This window comes from Choloepus didactylus, chromosome 8, assembly GCF_015220235.1.
Source record: "Choloepus didactylus isolate mChoDid1 chromosome 8, mChoDid1.pri, whole genome shotgun sequence".
Classification (NCBI taxonomy): Eukaryota; Metazoa; Chordata; class Mammalia; order Pilosa; family Megalonychidae; genus Choloepus; species Choloepus didactylus.
The window spans coordinates 78,949,953-78,962,483 of NC_051314.1; the positions used below are offsets into that span (position 1 = coordinate 78,949,953).

The 12,531-nt window shown below is 33.7% G+C and overlaps 2 protein-coding genes across 2 annotated transcripts; both read left to right on the forward strand.

Moving 5' to 3' along the window:
- The first annotated feature begins 1,402 nt into the window (after nucleotides 1–1,402).
- On the forward strand, nucleotides 1,403–2,341 carry LOC119543412 (olfactory receptor 6C74-like). The gene has a single exon (XM_037848224.1). It carries the CDS (start codon nucleotides 1,403–1,405, stop codon nucleotides 2,339–2,341), a length of 939 nt encoding a protein of 312 aa, XP_037704152.1.
- An 8,917-nt stretch (nucleotides 2,342–11,258) lies between these two features.
- On the forward strand, nucleotides 11,259–12,197 carry LOC119543380 (olfactory receptor 6C74-like). The gene has a single exon (XM_037848190.1). It carries the CDS (start codon nucleotides 11,259–11,261, stop codon nucleotides 12,195–12,197), a length of 939 nt encoding a protein of 312 aa, XP_037704118.1.
- The last annotated feature ends 334 nt before the right edge of the window (nucleotides 12,198–12,531 follow it).

Sequence of the window (12,531 nt, forward strand, 5' to 3'; positions counted from 1 at the left end):
GTTTTATTATTTATCTGATATACAGCATATTTAAGAAAACCCAGTATAACTGCATTTATTCTCTGAAGTTCAAATGCTTTCATAATGTGAATTTTGTTGGTTCCTGTACAATTTGTGTTGTGGGGATAACTGTGTATGTGATTATTGCAGTTGGACAGAAAATGGTTTGATATAACAAGATTCTCATTTAGAAGTTTTATATATTTGCATCACTATCAATGTAACTATTGGGTAATGTGTAAATGAGAAAAAATTTAATAGATTGCTTCACTATTATCTGAAAGTCCCAGAATAAGTAACTCAGGGTGGGTGGGATGGTGGAGAGGCATTTCTTTCCATTAGTATATGTTTACATTTTTTTTTATCACAGATGACTTTGATAAGAGAACTCTCGTCATTGTCTGTAACCACATTATTTTTGTGTCTTTCACTTTGCTTCTGCTTAGGGAGCATCCTCTCCCTGGAATTCCTTGTCCCCACTCTTACCTCCCTCAAGGCTCCATCTTAGAATCCACTTTCTCTGACTCATCGTTCTGTGAGCACCTACAGATAATGTTAGAAAACCTCAATTAGCTTTGATTCTTATATGGTTCTTTTAATATATGTGTTCTGCCTTCTAAATAATAATTTATGTTTTAGAAGTTAAAAGTAATTCTCCTGATATTCTCAAGGCAGAATATACTGTCTTACATGATATCCAATAAAAAATAATCTTCACCATTTTATGTTCTCATGATGAAGATAGCTAAGAAGGAAATTTTCCCTAGCAATAATATTGATACTGTTTTTAACATGTAGTGAGCAGTAATTAGTCTCCAACTGCTTGTGTACATCATTGTAGTTTTAGTTGCACTTTCTAAAAGTAGACTCTGAATCTGAATATGTGCTCTGCAGGTTTACATCTAGGCAAACCTGAATGCTTTATGTATGTGTTTTTGTTTTTTTTATTTAACTCACTGTGTATCATATCATATGCATAAAGATTTGAAAATAATGTTTGGCAAATATTTTGTGCTCAATAAATTCAATGCAACTATTATTGTTATATCCTTAATTGCCAATTAACTGTACATTTGAATATTCTATGCCCCACCCCCCACATTCATATCAACCTGGTTGCTACCACACATTAAATGTTTGAAGTTAACTAAGTTATCTTCCTTCTGCTTTAGGCTATGCTGATTCAATGTTGCTCATAGTTTTTTTCTGTGTGTAGTTTAGAGAAAGAGCAAATTACTATATATTAAAGTAGGTTCATATTCAGTGTCAAGCATCTCCCCTTCAGTTACATTTTTCCTTACTTATTTTCTCATATGTTTTTTTATTTTTCTTTAAACTAACTCTAATAATTCTCTAAAAAAAAATTATTTTATTTTAGGCTTAAGAGACTGTGAGGACCATCATGGGAAACCATACAAGAGTGACTGTGTTTGTCTTGGCAGGTTTGACTGATGACCCACAATTGAAAGTTGTGTTGTTTATCTTATTGCTTCTCATCTATTTGTTCAGCATCACTGGCAATCTAACCATCATCACACTCACCCTGTTAGATATACAACTGAAGTCTCCCATGTATTTTTTCCTTCGGAACTTTTCCCTCTTAGAAATCTTGTTTACTACTACATGCATCCCTAAATTGCTGGTTATGATGGCATCTGGAGACAAAAACATTTCCTATAACTGTTGTGCGACACAGTTGTTTTTTGTCATCCCTCTTGGAGCATCTGAATTTTACCTGCTGGCAGCCATGTCTTATGACCGCTATGTTGCCATCTGTAAGCCCCTGCACTACACAGCCATCATGAACAGCAAAGTCTGTGTACATCTGGTCCTCAGTTGTTGGCTCGCTGGGTTCTTTTCCATCTTTCCAGGACTCATCATGGGTCTAAACCTTGACTTCTGCACCTACAACGTCGTTGATCATTTCATCTGTGATGCTTTTCCCCTCCTTCAGATCTCCTGCTCAGACACGTGGCTCATCAAAATTATTGTTTTCATCTCAGCTATTGTGACACTCTTGGTCACGTTGGTAATGGTGATAACATCGTACACCTACATTGCATTGAGGATTCTAAAAATCCCTTCCTCTAATCACAGGAGAAAGGCATTTTCCACGTGTTCTTCCCACATGATTGTGATCTCCCTCTCCTATGGCAGCTGCATCTCCTTGTACATAAAACCCTCGGCCAAACAGAGACTATCCTTTCACAAGGGAACTGCGGTGCTCTATACCTCGGTTGTCCCACTTTTAAATCCTTTTATTTACACCCTAAGGAACCAACCAGTGAAGAAATCTTTCGTGAATATCATATACAGGGTTTTCTCTTACTCGAAGAAATGAATGTACTGTTGCATTATGTAAAACAAATGACCAAAGCAGACTGAATGTTTTCAAATTATCCATTGAAAATTTCAAACTTCTTTTCCTTTTTGTTACATTTATTGAATATACCTTTATTTTTTCATGCTCTATTTTTTTAAAATTTTTCATTACAATATGTTACTTTTCTTTTTATTCTCCATTGCAGATTTTTCTTCTCATTTCATTTTCTTTTCTTATGGCTATCTGATGAAATGGAGTTAAATTTTGTGATTGTACTATTTTGTTTTTTAGTTGTTCCATTGTATTGAGATTGTAAGGTATTTTTCATTTCCATTATATTTAATGTGTTAGAAAATGCAGCATTTGTTATATTGCTCTATAAATAATCAATAATGTTTCTTAACTGCTGCAACTTCTTTAAAGCTAATATTTCATATACTTTTGGTCACACTGCCATATTAGATGCATATTCCATTCAACCAAATTTAAGTTTTTCACACAGGGCAGTCATCACTGTTGCTGATCTTCTTTGGATATTTGTTTTTTAAAATCTATGAGTTTTGTTTGAAAGTATATTCTGTAGAAACCAGGTGTATTTATTTTCTATATGAAAGATTATATAAGCCATGTTTATATTTATGAGTATTTTCTAATATAGCAAAATATAGGAGGTCCATTCTTAAATCAACAAAGAAATGTATTATAATTATTGTATTTGTGGGATCCCAGGGCCCAGGCAAAAAAATATCCTCGTGACCTATGTCAGCTAATGTTTAAGTTAACTTCCCTAAGGAGGGAGGGATGTGCAGATAGTCAATGTGGCTAGGCACCAGGATCTCCTCCGCATGGGATGTCAGCCTGTGTCTTGTTCTTCTCCCCAGTCCTTGAGATGTTATCTGACACTCTGAACATAGCTAATCTTTCCTCTATGTCACAAGACACCCTTTCACTATCTGGTTCCTCATGCTTTTTGGAATGTCTTTGTCTCAACCTCTATAACTAGCCTGCTAATATCTGCTTAATTGTGGATTGCTTTCACACTGAGCTCTGAACTGGCCACCATCAGAGCAGCTTGACTGACTCTTCACATCACTCCTATAATAAGTTCCTTTAATAAAATTTATGTCTGACTTTGTTCCTGGTGTTTCCTTTTGTCTCCTTGTTGGACCAGTCCCTGCCTGCCAGGACTCCAATTAATTTAGGATGTTCCTGAAGTTACTTGGAAACTGCATCACAAATGACTATTAAAAATAGAAGCAGTAGTAACTCAATTCATTTACTCTTCTCAGAAATGTATAAGCCTAATATGCCCATTCAAAGCAATGAAACCAAAAATGTAGAAGTAGTTATCCCTCCATCCTCCTTTAAGGAGTTTTTAACTGTAGGTCACAATCCATTGTCATCTCTGAGATCAAATTCTGTGTCATGACAAGAATAATAAACCAAGAAACATAATAGAGAAAATTTTCACAGAGACACAGTAACTTATGAATTTTTTTTCTGAATTTTTTTTTGTGTATAAGACCACAATGTTTTTTTTCCTTTCTTTTCTCTAACCTGTGGGTCTTGGTGTAATTAAAAATACTGCTTAGAGGAGGAGAATAAAACATAGTGACATAATAAATAAATGTGAGCAGTTGGAGAGCTTGAAGTAAGTCAAAGAAGGTTTCTGTAGAGATTCTACTATAAACTGGATCTTGAAAATGTGGGTGAAACATGATTTCAGAAAAGAAAACTGATTATTTGCATGATTATATTTTTTCCAATATCATTTAAGTTTACAAAATTCTTTGGTTGACAAAATATCAGAAATGATTCCATACCATTAACCAACTCAATTATTAATATCACATAATATAAATCATTTTTAAAAATATTACATTTTGAGACAAGTAGATGAAAATAAAAGCTAAGGTTCTATCAATATTCTGAGTAGGCTGGAGTCTGTGATATAACATTCAGGATGAGTTTGCTTTAAATATACTACCCAAGTAAAACCATTAATTTATTATTGAGCTATTCTGAAGTGGCTTATTTATACATTTTTAAATGTCTGTCTTCTGCAAGTCATTTACCAGACAGGATGTTCTGCAAATCCTAATAAAGGTCTAGCACTTTTAACCTAAGCCTTGCCTGCACAAAGTTAAAATGAAAGTTGCACCATCAGTTCTCTCTGATATTTCACTTGGTCTAAGCCAAATCACTTCACAATTATTAGAACTACTAGAACCACTGGCACCTGATTCCTGAATCCCCAGTTAAGTTTACTATTGTTGCTTTCTTTTTTTATTTTTTAAGTAATACAACTTCTTAAATATATCTACATTATGTTCCTTGAGAGAGCTTCTACCTCCTTTCTTTCTGGTTTTCTGTAGTAATGAAGTAGGCTGGACAACAATAGCACTATTAAAAATAAGACATTTTGTTGAATACCCACTACCTCCCATGAATGGCTAAGTGTTTTATATAAATCAAGATAGTTTTGAAACAACAGTATGATATGATAACTACAACTGACTTATGAACAGGATCAAAAGATAATTCAAAGAGGTTAAGACAATTTCAAAGAAAATTTCAACCAAGAAACTGGTCAAAATTTAAACACAGGAAGCATTACCTTACATTACTCCAATGAGGGAGGTTGATGTCTTTTAAACTTTTATGTTAAGCCTAAAATCCAGGCATTCCGGAACAGACTGGTAGAGGACAATTCCTGACTGTTTGTTTGTTTGTTTGTTTTTGTATACAAAGCACACCAAGCTGAAGACTAAGTGGTATTAATCATAGGTTTTATACTGTTTCCTTATTTCTTCTTGCTACAGGGTTTATCAAGGCAGAATCAGTCACTCAATTATCTGTGCAACTTCATGGATAACATTCCACTTTTTAATAACCCTATGGCATTTTTCCTTCAATGGTCATTCTAATTTGCCAGTTGAATTGCCCATAAAATTTGCTGTTTTGAATTAGTTTTCTCAAAATGAATAAAATAAAATTGTATTTCCCCATCTAATTATGAGTGTAGACATACTTTTGTTTATTGACCAAATTATTCTCCCCAAATTTAAAGACTTATTTCTCATTCAATAGAGAGCTCTAGAAGCTTTCATTAATGTGCTTCAATGAACATAACTCAGATATTTGATCAATTGAACAATAACATAAAATCTTTTCTAGTCCAAATAATTTTTTTTGTAAACCTTTGTTAAGGACAAATTCAATAATTTTTCAAAGTTGAATAATATATTGAGGTTAAGTCGAACTTCCATTTATTTCATGATTCAAGTCTCCAAAAGGTATACGTGATTCTTGCATACATTTAATTCCCAGACTGATTACTAGTCTTCTATTTGAACATTCTGAAATGCACTTCTCCTAATTTGAGAATTTCCCAATTGCCATGCTCTTTCTTCCAAATATGTAATAATTAGTACATTCAGATATTCAAATGAATCTATTCATTTAAAAACTTATTTGTAGTTTCAGCTTACCTCTTTTCTTATTTTAATTAGTGAGATTACTTTATTTTAACATATTCATTATATTATTTAGTGAAAGCTGAATTAGGTTTCCCACTCTGATCAAAATATTTGAAACATTTTGTTCCCAATAAATATGCCTTCTTGCTTGTTTTCTAATCTGAATTTAGAAGTCAACAACCATTGCCTACTTTTGGCTATTATTACCATCCCTACATTTTTACTTCTTATTCCCTCCTCAACTCCCTTATTGGTCTGTGAGCCATCAGTTAACTAATGCTTTTTTTCTAAACACCATGATGTGAAATCCATGAATCATCTTTCTATTGTCACCAAAATGAGCCTCAGTAGTATTTAGCATTGCTCATCACCAAATCGTATTCCTTGTAATTTCTTTGGAAGAATTCAAGGAAATATAATTATCTGGCTTTCTTCAACAGAATGTCAGGTCATTCTCAATTTCTTTTGTGGTTTTTCCTCTGACTGATTCCTAACTATCATAAACCCTATATCTCATGCCCATGTTTTTGAATTCCACTTGCTTTTCCTAATGATACATATGAGATTTATGACAAAAATAACAAATAAAATAGGGCATTAGAAATCCTATCAAAAAAAAATAGGTTTGTCCTATTTTTATACACTCCTATATTTGGAACTACTATTTTTCCACTTGTACAAATCAATATTCTTGGATTAATGTTTTATCTTTCTCTTAGCATCCACATCTACTATACCAGGTTACTGACTCTACTTTTCAAAATCATTTGGAATCCTACCCTGAGCCCCAAACAATCATTTCTCTCTCCCTCTTTTGGTAACAGCTTTGTTGAGATATAATTCACATATGATGGAATGCATCCATTGAAAATTTTGAATTCAGTGTTTTTCAGGAAATTGTGCAATTATTACCATGATTAATTTTGGAATATTTTCATCTTTTAAAAAAGGAGCTCCATTTTCTTTAGCCAGTCTCTGACTTAATTTCTTAATCTTCTCCCTTTCATCCATTACACAATAGTACCAATATCCTTTCCACTTTGAAGAAATCACGTGCTCACATGTTAGATTTCTGACCTAGCTCTTGTGTTGCCCTGGTATGCTCTTCTCAGGTTTGTCCAGTTAGTGTTTACTTCTTTTCATTCAAAATTCATCTTAAATGTCACTTTCTCAGACAGGGCTTCCTTATCCAAAAAATACATAATGTGGTCTTTCCTATTGTCACATTATCCTCTCTAAATTTAATGTCACATTAATACTTATTATCTTTTTTTTTCTTATTATTTGGCTATTGCTTCATTGCTATCAATCAATGCAAATCCTATTAGAACAAGAATTTATCTATTTACCATTTATTCCTAATGCATAGAAGAAGTCCTTTCATAATATGAATACTCAAAAGTAATCTGTTGCATAAATTAATCTTGACCATAAATATGAACCCTATTGAGTAATAATTTAAGTTATACTTTGCATAATATAAAATACATAGATTTTAAATGCAAATGTTCATTATATGACAAATATATACGTATCTCTGTAACCACTCAGTAAAGATCTGTTAATATTTTTCCATAATGTGCTTTGGGCACATGTGAAATCTATCTCTCCTGTCATCCTTAATGCAACAAACCACTAACTTATTTTCTTAAAATATAATTAGCTATTTCTATCCTAAAGTTTAAAATAAGTGGGACTGCATGTTATGTACTTTTTTATATGTTTCCAATATCCCTTTTCAGTTCAATGTCTGTGAGATACATCTAAGTAGTTCTGTGTATCCATCTTTTTAATTGTGACGTATAGCCCATTTATATTTAATGCAATTACTAACATATTTTAGTTTAAATCCAGCATCTTGCTATTTTTTTCAATTTGCCCTATCTATATTTTGTTCCTCGATTTTTTCTTTATTGTTGTGGCAGATACACAAGCCTTAATGTGACTTCTAGAGTTCCTTACCTCCTATTTTTTGCAATCCTGTAGTCCAATATCCTTCTGTCCATACATGACCTTGATTGGTTCTAATTATTTGTATGTGCAAAGGTAATGTCATGTCACACTCATAGTTAGGTTGCTTGATATTATAAGAGTGAAAGGATGCCAGTCCATCTTAGCAGACCTAGAGCTACATATTCTCCATGCATACTTGATGAGCGAGTCTTCATGATGGAGAATCTCACATGGCAAGGAATTGTGGGGGGCTTCTAGGAACTGAAGGTGGCCTGTATGCCTTTCAGGTAATCTCCAGCTGACATCCAACAAAAAGTCAGCACCCCAGTCTTGGAGCTGAGTGAAAGTGAATACTGCTAGTAATATGGATGAGTTTGGAAGCAGATTCATCCTCAAAACACACTCCTGTTGAGAACTCAGCCCAACCAACACTTTGAAATTGACCCAAAAATGTGAGAATTTCATGTATCTGCATCAGTGTTTTGCTACCTGAAAATTTTAACATATCCTCCACAAACACTAAAGAATGACAGGAACAAATAAAACTACAAAAACCATGACCTTAGCGTAAATGTAAGGTAGAGAACTTCCAAGATTTAATATACTTATTAGTAGAAAAGTAAATAACAAATCCCCCAGCCTTACTTTCCCAGTCCTAGCACATTCATCTACATGGCAGTTAGGGGAAAACTGATTGGAAGAGAGAAGCAAGTCATAGCTACTGTCCTAAGATTAATCTAAAACCATGAGAAAGAGAAAATACACCTTAAGTGTATAAAGTGTACTTTTAGATAAGAGCCCTGGCAACAGGGAAGGGACTTAAAATTTCCAATGGGACTGGAAGAGCAATCTTGGAGAGGTAATTACCCCATGGAATAAATAATGATTAAAACAAAGGAATATGCATGCCTCTGAGAATTCCTTATAATCTTTAGTTATTTTTCTGCAGGGTGCAGAAAGCATACATACTCCATGGGATCGAGAGCTGATTAATTTTTATATAGCACTCTGTGTAATACTTAGGAAAGTAGTTAATCCATAAATGAGTTAATTGTAGTAAAGGGGAAATATCAATACACTAAAATGAACAGCTACAAAAAGTTTTCTAATAGCAATTTTACCAAGACAATCTCAAATTGTGGGTAAGTGCAGTCCAGGCAGAAAGGAATGGCATATCAATGTGCTCCTTCAGCATGATGTTAAAAGAGTTGAACATTGAAGCACAGATCATTTTGCCTGCAGCAATATGTATATGTCTTCTTAAAGAGAGCTGTTTGAGATCCTAAATGCATTTGGCTGGCTGCTTCATGACTAAAAAGATGAAACTAATATGTATTTCTGAAATTTAAAGATGGTATTTTCTGTTAGATATGTTTTCATTCACTTTGGTCTATTTGGGCCATTAAAACTTTAATCTTTTTTTTCCTACCTTATAAATTTGGATTTAGATAAAATGGTGAAAGATGAAAAATGTTATGGAGTTATTATTTAGTATCAAAAAGCTTCTCAATTTAAAATGTATCTACTATTCAAAATATCTAATTTGATGAAATATAATTGTCTTTATGGTCCTGTGTTCTGATGGTTTCTTTTACAGTATGTGTTGGGAGTTAGACAGTGTGTATGATTGTTGAAGTAGGACAAAGTAATCTTCATGGTAAATTTTGGTTCAGATGCTTTAGATATTTTCATTCCTACAATTGTCATTAGTGTCATTTGTGTAAATGAGAGAAAATTCCTAATAGATTGTTTCATAATTATTTGAATGTGCAACGAATGGCCAGGAAAACATGTCATTTCTTTTCTTTCATATATTTCCACTATTAACACACATAACTTTGATAGTTGAACTGCAATCATTATTTCTAACATACTCATGCATGTACAATTCACTTTGTGTCTGTCTGGCTGCTTCCTCTTCTGGGAATACCTGGTCTCATTTCTTCATCTCCTCCTAGGACCTGTATTATAAGGCTCCTTTTCTCCCTGTGAACTCCTCTAGATAATACTGGACATTAGGCTAACAATTTTTGTCCTTATGCTATCATTTTTCTTTATATGCGGGCCTTTTAAATAATAATGTATGTTTTGGAGATTGGAAATAATTCTCTTAATATCCTCTGGGAAAAAAATATTGTCTTATTTAGTGCCTACCAAAAATTTAACCATTTTATGAGTTTGATTATGAACATAGACAGGAAAAAATTTTTCTCAAGGTGTATCATATGTTGTTTTTTGTAAGAAATGCTCTATAATTTGGTCCATAACTGCTTGTACTATAGCTGTGCAAACCTGAAGAGTATTGTTTCTCTTTCTCACTGTTTCTCATTTATTTTATGTCAAATGTTGAGAATGGTTATCCAGTATCAATTCACTAATTTCCTGTTAACTGGACACTTTGAATATTATCATGGTAGGGAAATGCATGCTTTCTAAAATTTGTCCCAACACTCTTCTCAGTGATTCATTATGAATTTGAAATTAACCAAATATTCTCTCTTCTTGTCTTTAGGCCATGCTGCTCTCCAAATCCTTCATGTTTTCAGTCATATTTCAGACAAGAAGAAAAACGTAATTTAAGGAATAGAAGCAGATGGAGAGAAATCCAATATTAAACACTCCTCATTACAAATTTTTTTTTTACTGATTTACAGTCTTTTATCTTGGGGCCTCCATGCAGCATTTTCTGTATCTTTCCTTCTGTGTGCATTGCCCATTCATAACTTTTCCCTAAACTCATTTTTGTATGTTTATATTTGCTTTAATATCCTTTCATCCTACTTTGGCTTTACTTTCCCCTGTCCATTATCAGAGCCATAGCCTGGAGAGGAAACCTGTAGTTTATTGTTATCCACATCAATGCTATCACTGTTTCTACTGACTTTAGAGTGGGGAATGAAGTGGGAAGGGAGGTGAGTGACAATAGATATGAGCAAATAAAATTTTCACCAAAGTCCCCTATCCACTTATCTGGTAAAGGTGTACTGTCTCTGATTACTGACATTGGAAGTGTGTGTTTGTATAGGTGTATGTGTGTTTGTGTGTGTGTGTGTTGAATGCAAATGTGGCCTGATGAACTTGTAATAATGGACATAATTTAGGGTCTAGTATAAAATTTTCTTTAAATAATAAAGACACCATATGGCATCCCAAATATTAGCAAGACAGAAAAAGCATTTTCTTTGCTTATAGGACCTTATAATTTACTCATTTATAAACAAGCAACAATTACTACTCTTATGTGGTTTAATCCTAGTGAAAAAGAAGTTTAACTTCTAATTATCTGTCCATGCACACTGGAAATGCAATTTATTTTTTCTTACTGGCAAAACTATAGGTAAAACTTAAATGAATACTGCATTACTGTATCTGAAGAGCTGTTTTAAACCATAGCTTAACATTAGTTATCACTTCTCTTTGTTATAGGAATCAAAGTATTATTATATATAATATAATATATATACATAATTTTTTATTCAGATGGTAGAATTTCCAGGATGATAATGGGAAACCATACAAGAGTGACCATGTTTATCCTGGCAGGTTTGACTGATGACCCACAATTGAAAGTTGTGTTATTTATCTTCCTGCTTCTCACCTACTTGCTCAGCATCACTGGCAATCTAATCATCATCACACTCACCCTGATGGACACTCACCTCAAGACCCCTATGTACTTTTTCCTTAGGAATTTTTCCTTTTTAGAAATCTGTTTTACTACTACATGCATCCCTAAATTGCTGGTTATGGTGGCAACTGGGGACAAAACAATATCCTATAACTCTTGTATCACTCAATTGTTTTTTACCTTCTTCCTTGGAGCATCTGAATTTTACCTGCTGGCAGCCATGTCCTATGACCGCTATGTTGCCGTCTGTAAGCCCCTGCACTACACAACCACCATGAACAGCAAAGTCTGTGTACAGCTTGTCCTCAGTTGTTGGGTTGCTGGGTTCTTTTCCATCTTTCCACCACTTCCCTTGGGTCTAAACCTTGACTTCTATGCTTACAACATTGTTGATCATTTCTTCTGTGACACTGCTCCCCTCCTGCAGATCTCCTGCTCAGACACAAGGCTCATCGAGACAATGGGTTTCCTCTCAGCTTCAATGACACTCCTGGTCACGTTGGTAATGGTGATAATATCATATACCCACATTGCATTGACAATCCTAAAATTCCCTTCAGCTAATCAGAGAAGAAAGGCATTTTCCATATGTTCTTCCTACATGATTGTGGTCTCCCTCTCTTATGGTGCCTGTATCTTCATGTATGTTAAACCCTCAGTCCAACAAAAAATGTCCTTTTCCAAAGTAATTTCAGTGCTCAATACCTCAGTTGCTCCACTTTTGAATCCTTTCATCTACACTCTAAGGAACCAACAAGTGAAAAAAGCCTTCGTGCATTTGGTACAAAGGGCTTTCTCTTTCTCAAAGAAATGAATAAAGTGTTGCATTATATGAAATATATAAAAAGAAGTCTAAAATAGTAGCAATTTGTTCATTAGTAGTTTTTAGTACACAGCTGGTATCTTTTCAAGCTTTATTTTTCATAACTCTTCATTCCACAGAAGATAATTTCTATTTCTTCTCCTTTGGATATCCTTTTCTTATCTCACTTCCTTCCCTTGGATATGTGGAAGAAATGAAGCTAAGTTTTTCAATGTCTCTTTTGTCCATAGTAAATCTAGTTAAGCAAGCCTATAAAATATTGTTTCAATTGAATATTAAATGTATCACACAATGCAAAGTTTATGACACAGTCCTCTTTTTCAGA

What these genes read in the sequence shown, in the direction of transcription:
- LOC119543412 (XM_037848224.1), top strand. Translation starts at nt 1,403, where the DNA reads ATGGGAAACCATACAAGAGTGACTGTGTTTGTCTTGGCAGGTTTGACT.
- LOC119543380 (XM_037848190.1), top strand. Translation starts at nt 11,259, where the DNA reads ATGGGAAACCATACAAGAGTGACCATGTTTATCCTGGCAGGTTTGACT.